Source organism: Ovis aries, chromosome 2 (genome assembly GCF_016772045.2).
Source record: "Ovis aries strain OAR_USU_Benz2616 breed Rambouillet chromosome 2, ARS-UI_Ramb_v3.0, whole genome shotgun sequence".
NCBI lineage: Eukaryota > Metazoa > Chordata > Mammalia > Artiodactyla > Bovidae > Ovis > Ovis aries.
This window is the reverse complement of record NC_056055.1, coordinates 73,751,512-73,778,019: the sequence shown is the minus strand read 5'-3', so window position 1 is coordinate 73,778,019 and position 26,508 is coordinate 73,751,512. Positions and strand designations below refer to the sequence as shown.

Here is a 26,508-nt window from a genome sequence, read left to right as displayed (position 1 = left end):
TAAATGGAAACTATACTGATTAACATTAAGCATGCACCTCTACTGATACTGCTGTTAGTTTCTAACTGGCCCAAATCTTAATTTTTTTCATTTGGGAACATCATTATTTTGGACCTTGATACACAGGGTAAGTTAACTTCTTCCTTGTGGCAGTTTAGTATGATTATGTTCACTGGCTAGATACCTTTAACTAAAGGCTGCTAGACTCTCAGGCAACTTGTACTAGTTTGAGACCATACTTTAGATAAATAAGTGAATCACAGTATAAAGGAGGAAGATAATCTAGAAAGCTGAAATGTAGTGTATGAATATTCCATACATTTTTCCAGCACTGAGAGTCAAACACTAGATAAGGAGGCCTATAGTGAAGAACCAAATTACTCTTCCCCAACCACTGCCCTTTCTGAGACACACAAAGATGTACACTGATCTCCTCAGAAATCTGAAATGAATCCACACAAATAACAGAGTACCTATCCCTGGTGGCTCAGTCGGTAAAGAATCCACCTGGAATGTGGAAGACCTGGGTTTGATCCCTGGGTTGGAAAGATCCCCGGGAGAAGCCAATGGCAACCCACTCCAGTATTCTTGCCTGGAGAATCCCCATGGATACAGCAGCCTGGTGGGCTGCAGTCCACGGGGTTGCAAAGAGTCAGACATGACTGAAAAACTAAAAGCACACACATATGGTCCCACTACCAAATTATAGATCACATCAATATAAATATACACTGGGAACAAGGAATTCAACTGGCTATATATAATACTGCACAGTAATTTAAGTTCTGGCAAACTGCAGATTACCTAATAATCAAAGAAAGACCCTTTATAAGGTAGCACTTCTACCAACACCCCTGCCCAGCTTTAATGAGATACAATTCGCATACAACACTGTTTAAGATGTACAACATGTTGATTTGATGCCCTTATACATTGCAAAAAGATTACCACCAGTCTTAGCTAATACATGTATCATGTTACATAATTACCATTTCTTCTTTTGTAGAGAAAACACTGAAAATCTACTCTCATCTAAGCAACTTTCAAGCATATAATACAGTATTATCAACTATAATCACCATGCTGTACATGAACTTATTCAGCTTACAGCTTGAAGTTTATGCTCTCGTATCAATATCTCCCCTTTTCCACCACTCCCTAGCCCCTCATAGCCTCCATTCTAGTATGTTTCTATCCATTTTGCTTTTTCAGATCACATATATACGTAAGTGATATATACATAATTTGTCTTTGACTTATTTCACTTAGCACAATGCCCTCTAGGTCCTTCCATATATGCTGCAAGATGTCCTTTCTCATGGCTAAACAATATTCCATTATGCATATACACTACATCTTCTTTATCCATTCATCCATCGACAGATACTACTTCCACATCTTGGTTATTATGAATAACATACTACTTTTCTAATATAATTTGGGCTGGGTATAATTTTAAAAAGCATTTAATTCACCTTAACTTTTATAACCCTAATACAATTTTTTCTGATTTTAATTTGTAATTTAATATCATCACATTTTTTAAGTTACATGTCAACATTTAAAAATCTTCAAATTATTAAAACTTGAAAAAAGTTAAGTGTTATGCATAGGACAGATATCTTAAATTCATTTTTTTTAATGCTTATTAAACACCTTTGTGCAAAACATAAGTACAAAATAAGATTACTTATAAATTAACATAATATTGTAAATAAGTTATACTTCAATTAAAAATAAGTAAGATAACTTCTGCTCTCCAGAAACTTACAATCCAGTTGGAGAAATAAACCAAGTGTGAAAAACTACACTACAAACAGTACTGCTCATCAAAAACAATGAACTCAATGAAAAACAGTGTTCATCAAAAACAATTATAGTAAATAAAGAATGACTCAGAGCACGATTTCAACAGAAGTTAAGGTTTGGGTAATATTCTGATAGGCAGAGACAAGGCAAGAGAGCATTCCAAGAGAGTAAAGTCTCTGATATTAAAGCAAGGAGTATGAACTTCATCCTTTAACCAACAGTGAACCCTAAATGACTTCCAAGCAGTGGCTTTATAAGGACGGCTCTTTGGAGGCGTTAACAGAATAGGGTTGAAAGCGTGAGAAATGAGAGAGCTGGAAAAATACAGGCACAAATTGTTGGGTTAACCAAAAAGTTTGTTTGTGTTTTCCCATGACATCTTAACCATACACCTGATTGAATATCTGTCGCATTGTTTTCCATTATTAGTACACAGCAAAAAGAGGATAAGTTTTCACTCAGGGTTGCTCAAAGACAATTTATTATAGTTTATAAGTCCAGTAATTCTACCTATTTCACCTTTTTATTAGCAGTGATTACTCACAAAATTTTCATTTATATTAACACACTAGTATCTTTGAACAGAATGTTTTTCTCTCACATACAGTATGTCCCCTTAATCCTTTTCATACACTGCCTATTGATACTATCTTTTTCACAGAAAGTGTTCACATATTTAAAATAATCAATGACCTGAAAATTAAGATAAGATTAATTTAGAATTACAGCATTCTGAAGTATCATTCTGTGGTTCACAGAGACTTTTATAGTCACAGTTAAGTAGTATACTAAAGGAATAATTCCAGGCTCTCTGATACAGTACAAAACACAATTTATCTCATACAACCCCCATGTCAATCATAAATCATAATGTGCTTTAAACAGCAGCTTCATCTTCAAAGCTGAAATCAGTCCTTTTACAATACCCTTGGCAGAAATACATCATCAACTGCTCCATCAAGTAACTCGCATCTCTAGCATCCCAATCTAACAGACATACCAAACCTTTTTGGAGTCCCCTTTTTTGGTCCCAAAATATATGAATGATCTTTGTTGTAAATTCAAGTAGTTTAAAACTCCTAAGTAGAGTCACTAAGTAGAGAAAGCAAATTTACACCAACACATTACAATGAAAATGAGTCACACCCTCACACTAAAAATGAAATCAAAAGCAAAATGACTATCAACAGAAATTTAGTTATCAACACATCTAAAAAGCACTCTACTACACTTCTCAAATTTGAAGTCAGGAAAGAATTTTGAAGAGATATGACTATAACACTCAGATCCCAAACAGCTACATAGAGTATACAACAGTCGCTGTAAGAGGTACATAAAAGCTCACTAGAAAATCCACAAAACGCACACGTTATTCTTAGAGATTTTATTTTACTGTTTTCATAGCCTCATGTCTAATCAACATTTTCCAGGCAGCTATTCTTTTAGACATTAAAATAAATAAATAAACAGCTAGACTATTAAACGCACATTCCTCCCACAAGGCTAGTTTTCTCTTTTTAAAAATGCATTCCTCCTAAGTGAATTTAACTTACTAAAAGAGCCCTAACAAAATTTTAAGAAAGCAAATTGTATTATATCCTCACATCTCTTTGAGCATGTTTCTCCATGTTTTTAAATGCCCTCAAGCTGCTTTAAAGACTTCAAATTTCATAAAACCCTTCTTCAGATCTTCAAAATTCACTTTATTCTGTAAAATTACTTGCATATACAATATCTCCAAAATCAAAGCTTTCATGTTCTCATGCAAAAATTTTAAACCCGTTCACTCTAAATTACATAGGAATGACTGATAGCTACTCAGTTTAGCTAGAGGTATTTTCACTTTTAAAAGAAGTTTGTTAACCTAACTTAGATAGGTTTAACTTACATAGTTTAAGTTTAGAAATTTAAAAAATCAAAATAAACACTGGAGTCTGGCACCTGTTTCCCCATTCACCCAGTTATAAACTTTAAAATCATCTCATCCAATACTTGATTTCTAAAGTGACGGTGATGTCAGAGTTCAAAGTTAACCATAAGTGAACTGACAGTACCATGGAGCCTCCTCTAAGGTATTCCTGAATTTCTTTTCACATACTTCTGAACCCATACACTCTGTACAACCTAAATTTTTGCACAATCTTAATGATAGTGGCCCCAGCAACCTGTGAGCACCACTGGAATTTGAAGGAAAGGGGTATAACCAGTTTTACATTGACCAGGACTGCCATAGATTTGTTTAATATCTAAGTCCAAAAGCAAAACAAAACACACACAATAAAACCCTGATATTCTCAATATTTACAACATCCCTAAGAAAGTCAAGGAACATTTTTGTTTCTTTTACAGATAAAGTAGTCTACAGGCTTCTGGTCTATTCTTTCTTCATATTAAGTTTATGCTGTGTACTGCACTTAGTCGCTGTCATGTCTGACAGTGACCCCATGGACTGCAGCCCACCAGGCTTTTCTGTCCATGAGGATTCTCCACGCAAGAATATTAAGAGTGGGTTGCCATGCCCTCCTCCAGGGGATCTTCCCAACCTAGGAATCACACCCACATCTGCACTGCAGGTGGATTCTTTACTGACTAAGCCACCTGGGAAGCCCAAGAATACTAAATGTGGGTAGCCTATCCCTTCTCCAGGGGATCTTCCCAACCCAGGAATCAAACCGGACGATTCTTTACCAACAGACGATTCTTTACCAACTGAGCTATGAGGGAAGCCCATATTAAGTTTCAGTTCAGTTCAGTCACTCAGTTGTGTCCAACTCTTTGAGACCCCATGAATTGCAGCACGCCAGGCCTCCCTGTCCATCACCAACTCCCGGAGTTCACTCAAACTCATGTCCATCGAGTCGGTGATGGCATCCAGCCACCTCATCCTCTGTTGTCCCCTTCTCCTCCTGCCCCCAAATCCCTCCCAGCATCAGAGTCTTTTCCAATGAGTCAACTCTTCACATGAGGTGGCCCAAGTGCTGGAGTTTCAGCTTCAGCATCATTCCTTCCAAAGAACACCCAGTACTGATCTCCTTTAGAATGGACTGGTTGGATCTCCCTGCAGTCCAAGGGACTCTCAAGGGTCTTCTCCAATACCACAGTTCGAAAGCATCAATTCTTCTGCACTTAGCTTTCTTCACAGTCCAACTCTCACATCCATACATGGATGACCACTGGAAAAACCATAGCCTTGACTAGATGGACCTTTGTTGGCAAAGTAATGTCTCTGCTTTTCAATATGTTATCTAGGTTGGTCATAACTTTCCTTCCAAGGAGTAAGCGTCTTTTAATTTCACGGCTGCCATCACCATCTGCAGTGATTCTGGAGCCCCCAAAAATAAAGTCTGACACTGTTTCCCGTCTATTTCCCATGAAGTGATGGGACCAGATGCCGTGTTACTTTTCTGAATGTTGAGCTTTAAGCCAACTTTTTCACTCTCCTCTTTCACTTTCATCAAGAGGCTTTTTAGTTATGCCTAAAATTAAGTTGTGTTAGTTGCTCAGTCCTGTCTGACTCTCTGTGACTCAATGAACTATAGTCTGCCAGGCTCTGCTGTCCCTGGAATCCTCCAGGCAAGAATACTGGGGTAGGTAGCCATTCCCTCCTCCAGGGGATCTTCCTGACCCAGGGATAGAATCCGAGTCTCCTGCATTGCAAGCAGATTCTTCACCATCTGAGCCACCAGGTGTTGGGTGATAAAATTAAGTTAGGCCTGTCCTTTATGGAGTTAAGGAAAGTTATATTTCAGGCTTTACAGTTTGTTACATTAGAGTGAAATTATGAACTAAAGTTCAGAAGGCAATATAAAATTTACCTAATTATTTTTTATACGCCTTAAAAATAATATATACAAAAAAAATTACTCAAGTGGCATACATGATGTAAATGAATTAGTATCTCATTTAAGACCCAGATGATATGCAATACATAAAAACATGCAATCAAGCACCAGACAGAAGTGTCACATTGCTGTTTTGTGACAACAAAACAACACAAAGCCCTGTTTTGTTCTGAGACGTATTTAAAAATTAAATCAGCCAAAACTTAATGGCAAACACTATAATTTAAAACCTAACTATTACAGTCATATAAAAGATACCAGAAATACCTAAATCTCATCATTACTTTTACCAGGGCTGTGTGTGAGGATAGTCAAGGGCCTTACAGCATTCAAATAGTCACACAGATGTGACAGTTTTAACTAATTTGATTAAACCCAGTATTTCACATGTATCTAACAAAGCTAAGGTCGAAACCTATTTCCACCTGGTAAAAATCAGCTTTCAAAGGATAACAACTTCACTCTGACATAGATTAGCACTGCCTTCTCTTGGGAGGGTGGGGGGAAATTTTTATACTCTGTTCTGTTGCTTATAAACAGACCTGTAGCAGCGTTCAAGGAAAATAAGGAAATCCACCAGTTACTTTTTAAGTTATTCTTTCAACCACTGACTAATTAGATACAAGAAATAAAAAAGCACGATTCACAGAAAGCAAAAACAGAACACTGGTTCAAGCGCTTCCCAAATCTTATTAGTTCCAGGTGCGAATACCAGGAGGCAAGCGGAGAGATTGAGTCCCACTTCAGCTCCTACTAACCCCCCTATAATTCTCTACAGAAGAGTCCAAGAGCTGTAGAGAAAATAACTGACCTAAAAGTGGAGAGATGTTAGGGCAAGGCGAGGAATTGGGTTACCAGACCTTCAGTTAAAAAAAAAAAAACAAAACCTCTGGCTGCAGTTGCAGAAATGTTATCACCGCATGTCAAGTCTGGCACTGACTGGGTAAAGCCCAACAGGCTTTCCCCAACTTCAAAACAATGGCCTTTAAAGCAAGGTAGGACTAGGAACACAACAGCGGCCAGATTCCTAATTGTGAAAAGTTTAACCAAATTTGTTCCTCGGCGAATGGGGGAAGAGAGAGGAAGGAAAGTCTGGACTCGGCCGAAGGAGCGCGTGGGGTCCGCACCGTGCGCGGCCGCCGGCCCAACGCAGGGAGGTGCAGGGATTTGGGGCAGCAGCGACGGCATCCACCCCGGAGCCCTGGCCAGAGGACGTGTCCAGATCCGGGGGTTCGCGCAACCAAGGAGGCGGAACAAGGACGGCGAAGACGAGTGGGTCTGGTACGAAGGGGCAGGGGTCCCAGACTCTGGGTGGAAGTTGGGGGCGGGATGGTGCCGGGAAGCCGGGAGGAAGCGGCGTGAGGCTCTACTTACCCGACTGTACCAGATGCTGAGGCGAGCTGGGGCCAGTACGGCGAAGAAAGTCCTCTGGCGGTCGGACTGAACGTGGAAAGGCGCCTCGGCCGGGCTCCCCAAAGGGCAGAGCAGCCTCTTGGGCCAGCCGCTCAGGAAATACATGGTCCGCGCTGAGCCTCAGACGCCGCGGCGCCAGGCGGCCCCCGGCCCCGTCCGTCACACTCAGCGGCCCAGGGTCGGACGCCCGTCTCCCACACCGCCACCGGCCGAGTCGGCGGCGGCGCCGGTGGCAGCTCCGGGCATCTGCCCTCTGGCCGGGCCGGGCCGGGCCAGGCCGACACAACGCTAAGCGACGAAGGCACCCCAGCGCAGACGGGGCCCAGTGTGGGGGTAGGAGGGGGAGGGAGAGTCTGGATGGAGAGGGGGCGGGAGGAGCTGGAAGTCCCGCCCCGCCCTGGCCCCGCCCCTTCCTCGGGCCGCACTGGCGTCACCACGCCGCGCCGCGTGTGTCTTGCCGGCGAGGGCTGCTGCGCGCGTGCGTACTGGAGATAATCTTCACTCTGCTGTCTGAAACTCCGCCTTGGGCCTCAGCTCAACACGCATGCGCCTTGCGCTGCTCTGGCTCCTCTGCGCCTCCCAGTTGCTATGTGGGCTGTATAGTCAGGGCTAGCAGGCAGGACAAGTGCCTGAAACTCGGCGACAAGTGGGCCCAGCCGGCAAGACGCAGCTACTCGGAGATTACGATCTGGGACCGCCCCTTGCCTGGCCAAATTTAACTTTCCTTCCCTGATTGGTGAAGTCTCTGGTGGAGGTGGGTCCGGAGCTGCCTTGCCTGGGTCGGGGGCACGTGCAGGGGAGGGTGACTCACGTGACGTTTGCTGCTTCAATTCCTGTCCTGGCTTGTGGGCCGCGGTCTCTGTGCAGGGTTGTGCCCTCCCTTGTCCAGTGAACCCTTGTTGTATGCCAAGGTCTGCGGTGAAAGCTGGTGGTGAAGTCCCTGCCCTCATGGAGTTTACACCCTAGAGGGGACCTTATTTCAATTCATAAACCACTTGCTGTGAAAGTGCCTGAATCCTGTTCTCTGTCCTTCAGGAATTCTAAATGTAGTGTATATTTTTAAATTCGGTTTGCAATCTTGTATCCATTTACCAGCCATAATGTTAGACAAGGCAAGGCTTTCTCTTTTGCACTCTCAGTAGAGCATGTGATTTAATTTTGGAACTGGAACCGACTTTAGCGATTCTGTAGTTCGATGTTTAACTTTTTGGACCCCAGGGATCACCTTAACAATAAGAGTTTCTTTAAGCGTTGACCCTGGGATTACATCTGAAAAGGAGGATGCAGGAGTGTCGAGGGAAGGAGGAGTAGGGGAATGGGGTTCTGGATTAAAAGACTTTCTTCTCATTATCTGCGTCTTTGTACAGTCTGAATTTTTCCCCATGTTTCAATTAAAAGTTTTTTTTTAAGAGCCCAAGGTTTTTTTTTTAAGTTAACTCACATGAATAAATAAACAGCAAGAAAGGAAACTAACTTAATCCATATCAGATGCAGTATTGTAGCTGGTACTCATAGCAAAATATGTAACTTTCCATAATTTTCCTAAACATTCACTGCATTCTCCAGAAGGTGATCAAAGAATCCAAGATTCCTCAAAGCAAAGTTTAAACTGCCTCACCACTCACCAGCCTCTTGTGGCCAGACTGTGTCTCCTTCCTGGTGTTTTTTTCCTGGCAAACAAACAGCATAGCAGCCTGGAACATATTAAATAGTAAGGATAGTAAACTGAAAATTTTTGTCAAAGGAAGATTTGGATGAAACCCTGATCCAACTAAACTGCACCATTAGACAAATAAAGAGGCCCAGAGCAGTTTCTTGACTTGCTAATATAAAATTGTAGAAAAATAACACAGTTGCATCATACAGTCATCTAACATTCTCAGATTCAGTTATGCATTTGGCAGAAAGAGAGAGGAAATTAAAGTTAAGTTACAGGGCACCAGTTCCACTTGAAAATTTCCTGAGGGTGTATTTCTCCCAGCTCTCCTTCAGAGGGTCTTTGTTCTCACGTGCCTCCTAAATGTTAGCATTTAACTGCACTCACACACAGTTTAAGGAACTTGTAAGTACTTTTCATTGCACTCATTTTTAACTTTACTTGCTGATTTATTAACACACTCCTTTGTAGCATTTAAGGTTTGCAAAATATTTTCAAATGCATGGCTTGATTTTGTTCTGTAGCTAATCTTCAAGGTAGGTAACATTGGTGTGATGTTAACAGGACCAGAGTGGTAGACATGCCTAAAGTCACCAGTTCTGAAAAGAACTGGTCTTCCTTCTACGGATCTATTGATCTCTAGATTGAAGTGACCTGTGGTAGTTGCTCCAGGCAGGGAGATCCTATAGGCCTTTCTTCCTGTCCAGGAAGAAGTAAAATACCTGACTCTCTCCACAACCCCTTACTTAAGAGTTCCCCCCTCCATTGTGGTAGAAACCCTATGAATGGGATTTTCAAACTTTCAGATATCACAGTCTAACATTTATCTGTAAAATACACTAGCAATTCCTATGCTCTGGATGTACCTTCTCTTCCTTTCTGCACACCACGTCACTTTCAAGTCAAACTTATTGAACTCTATTCTGAGCTAAGACTGAAGTGTAGGGGAAATCTAATAGGTACAAGTTTTCATGTATCAAACTAACGGACTCTTTTTAATCACAAGCAATAGTGTTGGGACACAAGAACAGAGGTACATTTATAAACTGTTGCTGGAAGAAGAGTTGGCACAATTTTTCTAAAGAGTAGCTGGTGTGCTGTGTACTTAGTTGCTCAGCTGTGTCCTATTCTCTGCAACCCCATGGACCATAGCCTGCCAGGCTCCTCTGTCCATTAAGATTCTCCAGGCAAGAACACTGGAGTGGGTTGTCATGCCTTTCTCCAGAGGATCTTCCCAAACCAGGGATAGAGCCCAGGTCTCCCACATTGCAGGTGGATTCTTTACTGTCTGAGCCACCAGGGAAGCTCAAGAGTAGCTGGTCTTACATTTTTAAGAAGAGAGAGAGAGAGCGCGTAAAGATATGTTACCTTTGGAACCAACCATTTCTTTTCCTTTAGTGATTTTTTAAAGAAAAAAACACCAGTATGTACAGAGTTTAACTTTAAGAATGTACCCCACAAAGATAGCTAAGAGGAAATAATCTAAATGTCCTTCAAAAGACATTAGTTATAGTCCTTCATTACTATGAAATGTTTTGCAAAAATAAGAGTTATGGGGAAGAAAATTTAATCACATAGAAGTATATTCAGTATATATTATGAAGTAATGAAAGCAGAAAAAAGACGGTATGTAAAATATCCCATGTTCATAAAAAAAAAAAAAATGTATAAAAATGCCTAGGAGAAAATGGAAGAAAATTCACTAAAATATTGGTGTTGACCCCTGATTATAGGTGCTTTTTTGTGTTCTTTGGGAGGGTTTTTTCTGTTTTCCAAATTGTCTATAATGAATACATGTTACTTTTGTAATGAAAAAAAATTCCATAAGACAAAGTTAAGTTGCTAATGATTTATAATGCCCCACTTTTCTGCTTTAAGTGAGGCCTACAGTGCAGGCAAATCAAAGAGAGGAATGTAAGTAATCTGGAGCTTCAGGCACTGTCGCAAGACTGGTGAGAGAAGGATTAGGAGGAAAAGCACTCTGAGTCATCAAACTAAAAGTAGGCTCTCTGCCCTTCGCACATTCACAGACTTCTTTCTTTCTTTCTTTTGGAGGCTAATTACTTTACAATATTGTATTGGTTTTGTCATACATTGACATGAATCTGCCACGGGTGTACATGTGTTCCCCATCCTGAACGCCACCCCCCCCACCTCCCTCCCCATACCATCCCTCTGGGTCATAACAGTGCACCAGCCCCAAGCACCCTGTATCATGCATCAAACCTGGACTGGCGATCCATTTCACATATGATAGTATACATGTTTCAATGCCATTCTCCCAAACCATCCCACCCTCGCCCTCTCCCACAGAGTCCAAAAGACTTCTTATGATGATACATAACTGACTGGATTCTGATTCTGCGCACACCACTCCCAACTTGGGGGGACCTCTATAAGAGCCTATCACAATATTCACTGAATATGATACTGGTTTAGTTTTGGATTGTTTAATATGATTTAAACATTCAACTTTATGATATTTTTGTATTTGCTTTTTTGTATTTTTTGTATGATACTTTTATATTTATATTTGCTAATGTATTTACTTCTGGGATGGATTCTTGATTAGCATTTATGCCCTCCTGAAGATTGATAATATCTCAGCTGAACTAATACGATGTCTGGGTTGTGCTTCAAGATAATCTGGGGGTGCGTGGAGAGGATGGAAGTATGTATGAAACAAAGTTGGCCATGAGTTGATTATATTCGAAGCTAAGTGATGGCTAGTAGGGAACTCAACATGTTATTCACTCTACTTTTCCACATGGTTGAAACTTTGATTTAAAAAGTACAAACTTTTAAATTTTTTAAAATTTCAGTAAATGAAAATGTGATTAACCAGTCTACCTTGTCCAAAGTCCTCCTCACAGTAAATAGTGTTAAATTTTACTAAGAATCATTTAATTAACCATAAAGCCAGAATGGCTTATTATTAATAAGCCTTAATGGATGCAAATGAGACTTTCCAAGCTAGGCTTCAATAGTGCATGAACCGAGAACTTCCAGATGTTCAAGCTGGATTTGGAAATTGCAGAGGAACCAGAGGTCAAATTACCAACATCTGTTGGATCATAGAAAAAGCAAGAGATTCCAGAACAAACATCTACTTCTGCATCATTGACAGTGTAGATCACAACAAACTGTGGAAAATTCTGAAAAGATGGGAATACCAGACCACCTCACGTGCCTCCTGAGAAACCAGTGTGCAGGTCAAGAAGCAAGTTAGAACCAGAGATGGAACAACAGACTACTTCCAAATTGGGAAAGGAGTACATCAAGGCTGTATATTGTCATGCTGCTTACTTAACTTATTGCAGAGTACATCATGCAATATGCCGGGCTGGATGAACCACAAGGTGGAATCAAGATTGCCAGGAGAAATATCAATCACCTCAGATATGCAGAGGATACCACTCTTATGGCAGAAAGTGAAGAGGAACTAAAGAGCCTCTTGATGAAAGTGAAAGAGGAGAGTGAAAAAGCTGGCTCAAAACTCAACATTCAAAAAACGAAGATCATGGCATCCAGACCCATTACTTCATGGCAAATAGATTCAGAAACAATGGAAACAGTGACAGACTTTATTTTCTTGGGCTCCAAAATCCCTGCAGATGGTGATTGCCGCCATGAAATTAAAAGATGCTTGCTCCTTGGAAGAAAAGCTATGACAAATCTAGACATGTTAAAAAGCAGAAACATTCCTTTGCCAACAAAGATCCATCTAGTCAAAGTTACGGTTTTTCCAGTAGTCATGTATGGGTGTAAGTTGGATCAGAAAGAAGGCTGAGTGCCAAAGAACTGATGCTTTTAAACTGTGGTATTGGAAAAGACTCTTGAGAGTCGTTTGGACTGCAAGGAGATTCAACCAGTCAGTCCTACAGGAAATCAGTCCTGAATATTCATTGAAAGGACTGATGCTGAAGCTGAAACTCCAATACTTTGGCCACCTGATGTGAAGAACTGACTCATTGGAAAAGCCCTTGATGCTGGGAAAGATTGAAGGCAGAAGGATAAGGGGACGAAAGAGGATGAGATGGTTGGATGGCATCACCGACTCGATGGACATGAGTTTGAGTAAGCTCCCGGAGTTCTAAGCTCCAGGAGTTCATGATGGACACGGAAGCCTGGAATGCTGCAGTCCATGGGGTCACAAAGAGTCGGACATGACTGAGCAACTGAACTGAACTATTTTTAGGTTATTCACCCTGTCTGAAACAGATCACCAGAACTTTTCATTTTGCAAAACTGAAACTATATATCTTGTCAACAATAGCTTCTCTTTCCCCCTGCCTCCCAGCCCCTAATAACCACCATTCTACTTTCTGTTTCTGTGAGTTTGACTAGTTTTGTTTCCAACTCATATAAGTGGAATCATACAATAATTCTTTTGTGCAACTGGCTTGTTTCACTTAGTATAATGTTCTTAAGATTCATCTATGTTGTATGTAGCATGTGATAGCATGTCATTCTTTTTTAAGGCAAATAGCCCATTGTATAAATATATTTCACATTCTGTTTATCCATTCATCCATATGTGGATGCTTGGGTTGTTTCTACACTTTGGCTACTGTGAATAAAGCTGCTGGGAACTTTGGTGCACAAACATCTGTTCAAGTCCTGGCTTTCAATTCCTTTAGATATACACCCAGAAATGGGATGACTGGGTCATATGGTAGTGCCATTTTTAATTTTTTGAGGAACTTCCAATACTGTTTTTCATAAAGGTTGAACCATTTTTCAACCCAGGCAACAGGGCACAGGGTTTTAATTTCTCCACATCCTCACCAATACTTGTTATTTTCTGCTTCTTTAATAGTAGCCATCTTCATGGATGTGAGATAATATCCATTTTGGGTTTTGATTTTAATTTCTCTGATGATTAGTGATATTGAACACCTTTTTACATAGTTGTTGGCCATGTGTATATCATCTTTGAACAAATGTTATTATTACCTTTGATACAATGTCACATCAGCAGATCTGAGAGAAAGACAAAGCCCAAGAGCAAATCTTTGAGCTTAAGTTTTGGAGAATGTAATTTTAGATTCTGTATCAGGTTTGAATGGGGTTAGTTCTTACACTCAAAGAATTATACGAATCTCACAAGTGTGAGATCTTAATCAGAATGGGCCTGAAATATTATCTAGTCCAATCTCCAGCCTTGACAAGAATATAAGTAGATTTCATAGAGTAAGTTTACATATATTTAAAACACAAAATTAATTTATAAAACTACTAAATACTTAATGTAAAAGGAACATATCTATGAAACCACATTTTATACACTTGATTATAAGTACTAAAGGATATGAAAAAGTGGCTACACGTTGAAAAATAAAACTAAAGGGAAAGCCATCAAAATATTTGCAGTACTCAACTCATCTCTAGAAAATATAATTATGCATAGTTTTCTTTTTCATTCCTGGCATTTTCTGTTTTTTTTTCTTTTATAAGTGGAAAAATAGTAATATTTTTTCTTTTTTAATTAGAAAAAATAGCTATTTTGTATGTTAATTTGTTATTGAGGAGATCAACTTTCCCAAATTGTGGTCCACTTATCACTTGCATCAGAACTGTCTGGAGATACACTTAAAATCCAGATATCTGTAAACTATTGTATATAAAATAAGCTACAAGAATATATTGTACAGCACAAGGAATATAGCCAGTATTTTATGATAACCATAAATAGAGGATAACCTTTAAAATAGTGACTCACTATATTATATACCTGTAACATATAATATTGTATATAATTATACTTCAATTTAAAAAAGAAAAGAGAATCTGCCACACACAAAACAATATAAAATAAAATGCAGATTCCATGACCAAATCCCAGGCTTCCTGAGTCAGAATCCCTTCACGGTGTGGCCCAAGAATTAACATTTTAAACAAATACCCACAAGACTCTCATGCATATTAATAAGAGTTAATAAAGAGTTGATTAGGAGTTAAAAGCTAAAGTGCCTTCTGTCTATATTCTATATGTAGGCTAGAATCTCTATACAGTTCTCCTATCAGCATACAAACAAGTCAAAATCCTGCTGCACTGGATTCTGAGGAAGTGTGGGCATGAATCCTCTTCCAGCAAATCTGAATTTTCTTGATTTCCTGGTGAAAGAGCTATCCAAAGGGTATAACAACTCCGCTGTAGAGACCAGAGGGTACCAAGGGGTTGAAGTAACCTTAAGTCATTCAATAGCAGTCCTCATGAGTGAGTGGAGCCCATGCTTATGGACTACTTGGCCCTGTTCATCACCTTTGTGTTGCCTTGCTAGCCCTCTAAACTACCTTTAACTGTTCCTCATCTGTGGAGTGGAGATGCTAATACCTATCTTGTCAGATTCTGTTTTTTTAATGATGCTGGAGACTCAAAGGTCAAAGTAATCCATGCCCTTTGAAGCACATTTTGAATTAGACACAAAAAACTTCCTAATGATGAGTTCTATTACACAAATGATAATAATAATAATAACTAGTATTCAGCTCTCATTATGTGCTAGATACTGCTGTAAGCACTTTATAATACTTAATGCTTATCATCCTAACAATCACATGAGGTAGCTATTATTATCCTTACTTTACAAGTGAAGAAACTAAGGCTGAGAGAGGCTCAAGGTTCAGAGTAAAGAAGGAAGTGGTGGAATCAAAACTTGAACCCAGAACACAAACACTTAACAACTTGAATATAGTCTCTCTCTACAAACTTATTTTCTCACTAATAAAATATACATATTTGATATCAGGCAGACTTAACTATTTTTTTCAATTCCTAAGAATATTTTTTATGAATCCTTCATGCAGAAAAATTGCTTTGCTAAGAAAATGAATGAAATTGGCCTTTTCATATTCACCTAGCAAATAACATCCTTTATGTCTTAAGCAAAAATGAAATGATAATCTATCCAAAAGGTCATGTGAAAATATTAATAAGCAGTGGATGGAAGAGAGGAAAGAAGGAATTGCATCACTTAGGTAGGATGTTGAATCTATAAAGTGAATCAAGGAATTAACCTTTTAGCAGTTGGATAGTATTTCAACAACATTAATGCACCACATCATTCAATACATGGTTTACCAAGGAAGACTCTCCCCTACTCAGTGGGCATTTTTAGAAAGTGAGCAAGTGCAGGCTGTTTCCTGTGAAAGGCCCTTGGGGTTTGACTGTGTGATGCACTGTCTGCTGCTTCCCATCAGAGAGCAATTTCTGGGAGGGAGCATTACAGTTTCTCCCCTCAACCTACACTTTCCCAATCCCAAGCAAGATTACTGTTCTCAGAGGTTGTCCCCTCTGTAATAAAGACAAGAAAACGGACAAAGGTGGCAAGAGCTCCCTCCAGGTTTTTACCTTAACCAGGTAGAAGGAAACATCTTCCATCAGCCAGGTGTATTGGAAGAAGCTGGCCACTGCCTGTATATATTTGTTATTAAGCCCACGTCCTTTCATGATCAAGGAAATAAAAAATAGTTTACCTGTTGTGCATTTGTGCTAAGTCACTTCAGTTGTGTCCAACTGTTTGTGACCCCATGGACTGTAGCCCCCAGGCTCCTCTGTCTGTGGGTTTCTCCAGGCAAGAGTACTGGAGTGGGTTGCCGTTCCCTTCTCCAGGGGCTCCTCCCAATCCAGGGATCAACCCAGGTCTCCTGCATTGCAGGCAAATTCTTTTACCATCTGAGCCACCAGGGAAGCTTCTCTTACTTCCAACTAAAACGCTAGGCAAAACTACACTTAAAAACAGTGGAGCAAAAGAGACCTCTGACAAACATTCCACCAACCGAGCCGTAAAAGAACCATCCAGTGTGTCAATATTCAATAATCCTTCGAAACCTTTCTCTCATGTCTCACAAAGACACTGTCACCTTCAAGAGCAGAGAACCACCTATGAGGCTACTTTCTACAGAAGCAACCCCGTGCTCTTTCCAGAAATGCAGCAGCTCCGCCACCTGCCTTCTTCTTCTTCACAGACCCTCCTTTCCTTTACTCTGTCTTCGTTTTGGTTCCCAATGAACCAAAAACAAGAAGAAGCCAACAAGAATACACATGCCAATAGTTCATTTCGGTGTTGGTATCAGGAAATGCCAGCAGGGAAATACGCAAGAATGGGAGACAACCAACGAGGAGAGTGTTTTCAAGCACATGAGCACTATGGGTATTGGGTGCTTAGTCCCTCTGGGGAATTCTGGGAACCAGCGTAGATCCTATACTTCTGAATTACTGCATCTGAGAAGCAAGGGCACTGGAGATTTATAAACCAGCTCCTACCAATCATTAGTTAAGGGCTGCTCCTGGGAGGCATTAAATCTCCGCACACTCAACCTCCATACTCACAGCTGGACCTCCAACCACTAGAGAAAGTCACTGATAGGTGGTGCAGTTGCTGGCAGTTGGTACAGCCTCAAGGAGACATGGGCAGGGCACCAACAGCATCTGCTACCCTGGTGCCTGAGATTCCAATCTAGTACATGGAGACCCATTAATAAATGTCAGGGCTTGCAGAATAGGGAAGAACATCAAGAGTTCTGGAGACAGGCTGATTAGTTTCAAATTCTGGGTTCTTAAACTTCCCTAAGCATCAAATTCCACAAAGGATTGTTGTGGGGATTAAATAAGGTAATTCACATTTTAAAACAACAACAAACACCCAGTATTGCGACTGACACATACTATGTATTCCCCCAAATGCTAGTTATTAATATTATTCTTAACACTGGATCCCCTTAAACCTGACCAGACCTTAAAATGTTCTGCTTGGCCAGTTTGCCCTGCAGGAACCCAGAAGTTCTAGTCTTGCTACTGGCACAGCATTTACACTGACGTCAGCAAGTAGAACAGTGAGCCAACTAGTCTTGAAGATCGGGCCAGAGGGAGCCCTGAATTCTCATCAGAGGGGAAAAGGGTTATCTGAAGCTGAGTGGGGCTCAGTAGATCCCACAAAATGGATACAGATCTCCCAAGGAAGGCATAGGTTTCAGGACAGGACATGGTCCGACTCATCCCCTCCATATTATTTTTCTGCCTAGCCACTCAGTCTTTAATTTTTTTTATGTTTATGAGAAAAAGTAGTGGAGGAAAGAACTAGCACTTATCCTTCTCCATAACAGGTTTCAACACAAAAACATAACTGTGTTTTCAATAAGCAAGTATTTTTGGAATTCCTGAGTTCAAATAAAATTACATGGTTCACATGCTGAAGGCATTTTTTTTTCCCAAACTGGTTTTCCTCCCCAGTCAGTGAAGACCAGATTTTGGGAAAACTCAAACTTTCATTAAAGTTCAGCCATGCAGGATATAAAAGCTGGGTGGGTCCTGCTTAGATTTTCCTTTGTTGCTAAATATCTCTACCTGACAGCAAGAACAGATTTTGGAAATCTGTACACAGGGCATGGAGAGAGCTATGAGGCCACATAGAGAAAAAGAAAAAAAAAAAGGAAACTTTGAGAAGAAAATGTATCATATTTTCCAAAAAGCAAAAGCCACCAGTTTTTCAATTCTTAAGATAGTGTCTGGAAAATATAGTAAATTTGTTTCAGTAACAATGCTGTGTTCTTCTAAATTGCTCATTGATAATGAAGATTGTGATTGAATTTCAAATTTTTGAAAATGCTTAGCCACTAATATTTATAGGCCCTCGATTTAAAAAAATGTTGCCTTCTTTAATTAAAATAAACACATATCCTCCAACATCAATATTCAAAAGAGAATATCCACATAGAAAGGAATAGCTGGATCTTATATCGCCCTGTGTCTACAGCCCACGCTCAGCAACGAGAAGCCACTGCAGTGAAAAGCCCATGTATTGCAATTCGAGAGTAGGCCCCCTCTCAGCAGCTAGAGAAAGCCAGCACATAGCAATGAAGACCCAGTGCAGCCAAAGATAAATTAATAAATAAACAAAACAATAATATTGGTCTAGTCCAGAGCAATAGATTGGTTTGATTCCAAAAGCACGTCCTAATAATCTTCCTTACCTTAATCTGTGTCTTGAATCTAGTTCTCATGGCAGGTACCCAGAGCCCAGGTACAAATATCTAGATACCTTAACCCCTCAAGTATAGACCCAAAGGAGTAAAGAAAGAAAGTCAAAGCAGCCAATTATTGCTTGTATGTAGAGCTCTCTTATGCTCAGTTGACTGGTGGTTTTAGTGATTGATGGCTCCCTTGCAGGAGGAACTTTGTCTATCTCTCTCTTTTGAGGTTTCTGAATAATAACGATATTAGAATATAACTCAGTAAGTACCATATTTATAAAAAGTCATCTTACAGTAAAAACAAATTAGCAAAAAAGAATAGAGAAAGAGATTTAGAAATGAAAGAAATTCTAACATATCTCACTTTGTACAAAAAAATACATGTCTGAAAAACTGGACTATGAATCATATTTTGGTGAGTTAAATTATATTTTAAAGTCAGTAGCAGAACTCACCATGTGAAGACTTTTATGACAAATAGTTTTACAGAGAAAAGAATTGCAAATTGAAATCACTAACTTCCAATTTGTTACTTTACGGAATCAGATTTTCACTCACTGAAATGATTTAAACTAAAGTATTTGTTATTTAAAATCTAAAGCCACAGCAAAACATCTAATATAAAATTGCATTAACTTCTGATTAATTACCCTTGGCCCAACACTTTTAGATATAGAGGGAGAAAAAGTCACTTCAATTAACATATTGTGATATTGTTCTTAAGAATATTAGCCAAATTCTTTTCCAGTACTGGAACTTTATTGTATTATTTTTGCTCAAAATAAATGAATTGGCAAAGACTTAGTCTCTCCCTTAAATAATTTTAATTCTATTGTTATGTTTTGGTAATGGATTTAAACTTCATCCTGATGTCTCTGAGAATAGAGAAATGAAGGTTGGGGACTGACTTCCTCTTCTGCCAAAGAGTGTTTCCTCCGCTAGATTAGTAGTTGCAGAGTAACCATGGATAATTTGGTACCAAATTTGGACAGAGGTTTGAGAATTTGTCTTTAGCTCAAAGCCAGCAATTCACATTTAAATAAAATGTACATTTGGATGTATTGCTCAAATTTCGATAAGATTATGTTATTCGGGAGGAAATCAGTCCTAAGATGACATCTATTTACAGTGGAATGAGGAACTTCCTTGGAGGCTAATCATGTAAGTAGATCTGTTATTACAAAACTACCTAAGCTTGCTTATACGGCATGAGAGGCAACAGGCACAAGTACCTGTCAGGAATGTCCTTTGGAGAGGAGGAATAGCAGATACTCAGATCCAAAACATTGAAATGAGCTCTCTTGAGAAGAAATGCAGAAAGATGCAGAAAGATGCTGCTTAAAAGTAGGCTTCTATAGGTCACAGGTCGCTTCACTTCTCTGGGCCTCTTAGGGTTATGTGAAAAGACAAAGAGACATTTTGTGCTCAGTAAAGAAGGTAGCAGGGAAGGAGTGGCCCTATTTCCTTATATGGAGGAAGTCCCTACAGGCCCACAGCTCCCCAATTCCTTTCATAGCGTCAGCTTCAGCTTCTCCAACTCTTGGGCCAGGTGTGTGTTTAACTCCATAATGAATGTCACCACGGGTTTGGGAGGAGGGAAAGACTAGTGCAGATTACAGTCTACCCTTGTGGGTTCTGGTATGTCCTTGCTCCCCCCATTTCACATCCTGTCTTCCCATCCTGTGGTCTTTAGCTCTAATATCAGATACAGGAACAACAGCTTCACATAGACAGTGTAGCCAGCTTCTGGAATTGTATACGGTTAAATCCCCTATAATAAATCCCTTATTGCATTAATTTCTCACAGTGGTTCTGCTTCTTTGAACAAACCCTGACTGATACATTTGGGCTGAATTTTATTTGTTTGTTTTTTACTATTATAAAAATGCTACCATGAACATTCATGTTTGTGCTTTCTGGTATACTTGTGCTAAAATCCCTCTAAAATAGATACCTAAAGAGTACATATTTCTGGATTGTAGGGTATTCAAATATTCAACTTTTAAGATAATAAAATTTTTAAATTCTTGAGTAGTTGTGCCAATTTATACTCACAGAAGCATTGTTTAAGAGTTCCTCTTTGACTCACAGACTTAGAGAACAAACCGGTGGTTGCCAGTAGGAGGGATGGGAGGAAGGGATATTTAGGGAGTTTGGGATAGACATGTACACTCTGCTATATTTAAAATGAATAAACAACAAGGACCTGCTGTATAGCACATGGAACTTGATGGAGCAGCCTAGATGGGACAGGAGTCTTGGCGGGGGGGATAGATACATGTATATGTATGGCTGAGTCCCTTCTCTGTTCATCTGAAACTATCACAACATAAAAAGAGTTTCTCTTGATCCAAGTCTTTGCAATTTCTTAGTATTAATATACTTCTTAATTTTAACCCACCTATAGAGTATATATAGTTTCTTATTGTAATCTTAATTATAACATTTTTATGATTATTAATGAAGGTGGAGAATCTTTGTATATTTCTATTCTCTACATTTTCTCTTCTGTAAAATGACTATTCATGTCTCTTACAAATCTTTCTATGGCATTGCTTGATGTTTAATTATTGATATACAGAAAGAGTTCTTCATATATTCTGGAAACAAATCCTTTAATGTAATATGAAGTGGTGCACTGGAGCTGGCTTGCCTGGTCTCATAAGAGTAATTTTGTGCCTCTGTTCCAAACTATGTGTAAGACATTGTTTTGGTAGTTTGAAATAGGCTATGGTGGGATTATTTCCTCCATGGTAAACATCAAACCCTACAAATCATGGCTTTTTCCCCTGGAAAATTAGTTTTAAAACATTTACAAGCACACTACTAGTTATATATTTTGCAAATATCTATTCTTGGTTTGTGGTTTGTCTACAAATTCTTTTGTGGGGTCTTTTGAAGAACAGAAATGTTTTAATTTTAGTAGAGTCAAATTTGTTGATCTTTTCTGTTGTCAGTTTTGGATAAAATTGTGTGTGTGTTTCAAGAAATTCTTCTCTACCCCAAATACATAAAGATACTATTCTTTATTTTCCTTTTAGATGTTTAAAAATCAGCTTTCCCATTCAAGTCTTTAATACAACTAGAATGCATTTCCTATATACCCATGGGGTAGGAATCTGCTTTTTCCCCCTGTATTTCCCTAGCACCACTTGTTGACTAATTCTTCCTTTCCATAGTATGCTCAATACCACTTCTCTTCTTTGTTGATTTTTGGTTGTGCTGGGTCTTCGGTGCTGTGCACAGGCTTTCTCTAGTTGTGGCGTGTGAGCTCATTATGGTAGCTTCTCTTGTTGCAGGGCGCTGGCTCCAGGCATGTGGGCATCAGTAGTTGCGGCACTCAAGCTCAGGAGTTGAGACTCGCAAGCTCTAGAGTGCAGGCTCAGTGGTTGTGGTGTGCGGGCTTAGCTGCTCCACAGCTTGTAGAATCCGGAGATTGAACCTGTGTCCCCTGCAGTGGCAGGCTGATTCCTATCCGCTCTACCACCAGGTAAGTCCACCACTCCTCTTTTATATTATGTCCATAAATACATAAATCTGCTTCTGGAATCTCTACTATTCCATGAATCCATTTGTCTACTGCAGCATCAGTACCACACTCTCTTCATTCTTATGACTTTATAATTAAACTCTTGAAATCTGATACAAGTCTTCCTACCTTATTCTCCAAAAGAGTCTTTGTTATATATCAACTTTTGTTTTATCTGTACAAATTTTAGAATCAGCTTATCAGTTTTAGTCAGGGTTGGGGGATGAAAATCCCATGGGATTTGGAATTAGATTATATTGAATCTATAGGTCAAATTGGGGAGAACTGGCAACTTCACAAAAGAGTCTTCCTATTGAACATCTTCCACCATGTATTTCTGTGATAGGTCTTCCTTGATGTTCATCAAATAGAGTTTTGGAATTTATTGCATATAGGCCTTATGAAAGAGGTAGCTTATGTTTTTTTAATTGTTATGGTAAACTGCACCTTTTTTTTCAAAATTGGATTTTCTAGCTCTTTTTTGCCAGTGCTTAGAAGTATATTTGATTTTGTGTATTGGTCTTCTATTCAGCCATGTTACTGAGCTCTGCATTCATTACTAATCATTTGCCTGAAGATTCACTGGAATGTAGACAACTATATTTTTATGAAAAAAGACCACTCCAATACTTTTACCAGCTACTGCTTCTCCTATCTTTGTGCTCTATTATTTCTTGTCTTACCACACTAGTTAAGAAATACATTATAATACCAAATAGAGGTAAATGGACTTTCCTTGCTCCTGAACTTTTTAGGGTTTGCTTTTCATTTTTCCATCATTAGGGATATTACTTGTTGCATATTTAGGATGGTCATATGTTCTTTCTTGTTTAATGTTAATGTGGTGAATTATATTTATTTTCTAGTATTTAACTTCACTTGCATTTCTGGATAAATCCAAAATTGCTCTAGATATTTTATCTTTTTAAAATAAACTCTTAAAATTAGCATTTGGGGTGATATACTGGACAAAGGGATGATTCACTTTCCAAGTGGGATGGAGCAGGTGGTACAAGATTTCATCACACTACTCAAAAGGGTGCATAATTTAAAACTTATCAGTTGTTTGTGTCTGGATTTTTCCATTAATGTTTTCAGACTGTGGTTGCCTACAAGTAATTGATAGCATGGGAAGTGAAACTGTGGGTAAGAGGGGACTACTGTATTAGACTTTTTGATTGCAGCCAATTTGATAAGTAAAAAGAATACTGTATAAATATATTCATTTTCTACTAAGGAAAAAAATAATAAAAGTTATTTTAAAAATCTTCAAGGATTCAAACGAGGAAGAGACAGCTGTTTGGAAATGAGGGGCAGGGGAAATCTTGGAGGAGGTAGCCCTAAAGCAGTGTCAGGGATAATAGGTAAAACTGTGGCAGTAGATGCAGGCAGGGGTGGCAAAACATTCAAGGCATGAGCAGTCCAGAGCGGGTGGCATGAGCAAAACATGGAGAGTGGAAAATTGTCTTACATGTAACCTAGTTTGCCTAAAGTGAAAGGGGCACATTCTGGGTAGTGAGGGAAACACACCTCATAGAAAGCAATGAATCCTTAAACCCGGGACTCCCAGCCTGGTGGCGCGTTACACCCACTGCGGATTTTGGAAACAAACAAAAAATCAATGCCTGAGTCCCAGACCTCAAACCAGTTAAATTAGAATTTCCAGTAAGATCTTTCTAAAACTCTCTAAGAAATACATTTTTTTAGTTCAAAATTGAATTAAAATTCAAGCTTCACTATCTCTTTAAGAGAAATAACAACAAATGTTCTGTGTCTCAAAATAATTACTTTCTACTTTCAGGGGGTAAGATCATTCACCAAGTGGGTATAACTCACAGTGAAGACTGCTTGCACACCAGTGACTGGGGGCAGCCAGCATGTCTGCCCCAGAATCCCTCCTAGTGAGACTGCTCAGAATGCAGTGAAGCGCTGCTCTGACACTAGGTGGAGCCCTGGATTGTCATTAGGTGAAAAACTCACACATCAAATAAATAGAATGTGGAGGTGGGGGGGAGACATTGCAACCATCTACTCTAATCCCTACTTTTATGTTTTATTTTTAATTTATTTTTTTATGTGTGCAAAATTTATTACTTTTCAAACAAGTTATATATTCACTTGGTTCTAAACATACAAGGTCAAAGGCTATACATGCCCTTTCCATGGTGGATAGTCTCTGCCCTCCAGACCCACTGCTACCTGCCTCCACCCCCGAGAGGCTCTTCTGTGAGGGTGCACTGACAGTGTTCTCTGCCCTTGGCTTGCTGATGGGGTTTGCACTGGCAAGAGATAGGAGGACAGGAGAAGAATGCAGTCAGGGTCTCTATTTAAACCCCAGCACCTTCTCTGCTGGGCTGTGGGTTGGAAGTCTGTGGCTTCTTCTATACCTACAGCTCGCTCGCTCGCTCTCTCTCTGGATTCAGGTAAGCATTATTCCCCCGTGTCCCTTGGGACCCAGGCATGGTAATGACTTTTCCTCTGTAGCTAGTCCAAGGGTGGACACACCACCATCCTTTGTTGGGTGCTTATCCCCGTCCACACCTTTGTAACTCATTCTTTCATTAAACTCCCTTTTGAGTGTACTTCTGCTGGTATCCTGATAGGTACAAGCTTCCTCTTCACATCTCTGTCCCCCAGCCACCCAGTTCTGAAGCAATCAATTCTACAGGTTTCCTGCATGTATAGGCTTCCATTGTGGCTCAGCTGGTAAAGAATCTGCCTGCAATGTGGGAGACCTGTGTTTGATCCCTGGGTTGGGAAGATGCCCGGGAGAAGGGAATGGCTACCCACTCCAGTAGGTACTTAATCTCTTTCAGTTTCATTTTCCTCACAGGAGAAATGATCTATGTAAAAGGTTATTCCTTATAACAGCATATAGGGATGCTGGAAACAACCTAAATGTTTATTGAGAGGGGACTGGCTTAAAAAAAAAAAAAGGTTTGTACACCTATAAATGGAATATAATGCAGCCATAAAAAAGAGTAAGGTAGAGGTCTATAAGCTTAAATTTTAGCATACTCCAGGAGTACCCAACCTCTGGATGTAATGCCTGATGATCTGAGGTGCACAATAAATGTAATGCACTTGAATCATCCCCAAACCATCCCATCCACCCACTGGTCATGGAAAAATTGTCTTCCACAAAACTGGTCCCTGGTGCCAAAAAGGTTGGGGACTGCTGGCATATTGTATTGTTCTACAACAATATATGGCTGGATGCCATCACTGACTTGCTGGACGCGAGTCTGAGTGAACTCCGGGAGTTGGTGATGGACAGGGAGGCCTGGTGTGCTACGATTCATGGGATCGCAAAGAGTCGGACACGACTGAGCGACTGAACTGACTGACTGACAACAATATATACTAGAAATCATTCTATAACAGCTTATAGACCTCTACCTTACTCTTTTTAATGGCTGCATTATGTTCCATTTATAGGTGTACAATCCTTTTTTTTTTTCTTTAAGCCAGTCCCCTCTCAATAAACATTTAGGTTGTTTCCAGCATCCCTATATGCTGCTATAAGGGATAACCTTTTACATAGGTCATTTCTCCTTTAAGGAAAATGAAACTGAAAGAGATTAAGTACATTGCCTAAGGTTAATTCTCGGCAGAGCCCAAGTCATTGTGGTCATCCATCTGAAGGATGAAACTGCAGTAGGCTGCACAACGGGATCTGAATCTTACTAGGGTCCCTCCCCTGAAAAATTTACTGCACATTTCCACTCTTCTTAAACTTCCACCATTATACTTTCATTCCAAGTATACTGGTTACAGGAATGGACTCCAGAGCCCCAACACCAGGGTAGTTTCCTGCTTTATTATTAGTAGGCCATGGGACCTTGGACAAGTCACTTAGCCTTTTGGTGCTCAGTTTTCTCTGAAATGACTCTTGCCTCATGGTGTTGCAGAGAGCAGCAGGTGCTTGGTGCAGTGCCTGGGGTACACGAAGAGGCGCATGAGCACTGCCTCTTACTGGTGGTGTTACTATCATTTCTTTGGTTTGAGGCTGTGCTCCCATTTGAGCATTCCAGTACAACCTGAGGAACTAACTCATTGTGTTTCACCAACAGTTTGTCTTCTAAACTGAGATCATCGAGATGATCAGATCACTTCTTAAAAACAGATGTAGATGAAGAAAAACAGGCAAAAAATTAGGGAACTTGGGGCCCTAAAATGGGTCCTAAAAGAGAAGGGACTTTCTAAAGACAACTCTTCCCACCTCACAATTTGATTTTGGTTTTCCTGTTCAAATGTATTTAAAATAGTGAGACCCACAGATA

The 26,508-nt window shown here is 39.7% G+C and overlaps 1 protein-coding gene and 1 long non-coding RNA gene across 10 annotated transcripts in view; one reads left to right on the top strand and one right to left on the bottom strand.

Annotated features, from left to right (window-relative positions):
* The window catches only part of RIC1 (RIC1 homolog, RAB6A GEF complex partner 1), a 156,142-nt gene extending 148,748 nt beyond the window's left edge, over positions 1–7,394 (bottom strand). For 6 of the 7 annotated variants that reach the window (XM_042243427.2, XM_042243429.2, XM_042243428.2 and 3 more), the window contains exon 1: positions 7,026–7,394. In XM_042243427.2, coding sequence (XP_042099361.1) covers positions 7,026–7,169 — 144 coding nt within the window. In that variant the 5' untranslated portion in view covers positions 7,170–7,394. The remainder of the gene's footprint in view (positions 1–7,025) is intronic. The other variant, XM_060409431.1, reaches the window with a different exon arrangement.
* A 267-nt stretch (positions 7,395–7,661) lies between these two features.
* The window catches only part of LOC105608034 (uncharacterized), an 87,347-nt gene continuing 68,500 nt past the window's right edge, over positions 7,662–26,508 (top strand). For all 3 annotated transcript variants that reach the window (XR_009599239.1, XR_009599240.1, XR_009599241.1), the window contains exons 1-2: positions 7,662–7,818; positions 21,996–22,186. This is a non-coding gene — a long non-coding RNA (uncharacterized LOC105608034). The remainder of the gene's footprint in view (positions 7,819–21,995; positions 22,187–26,508) is intronic.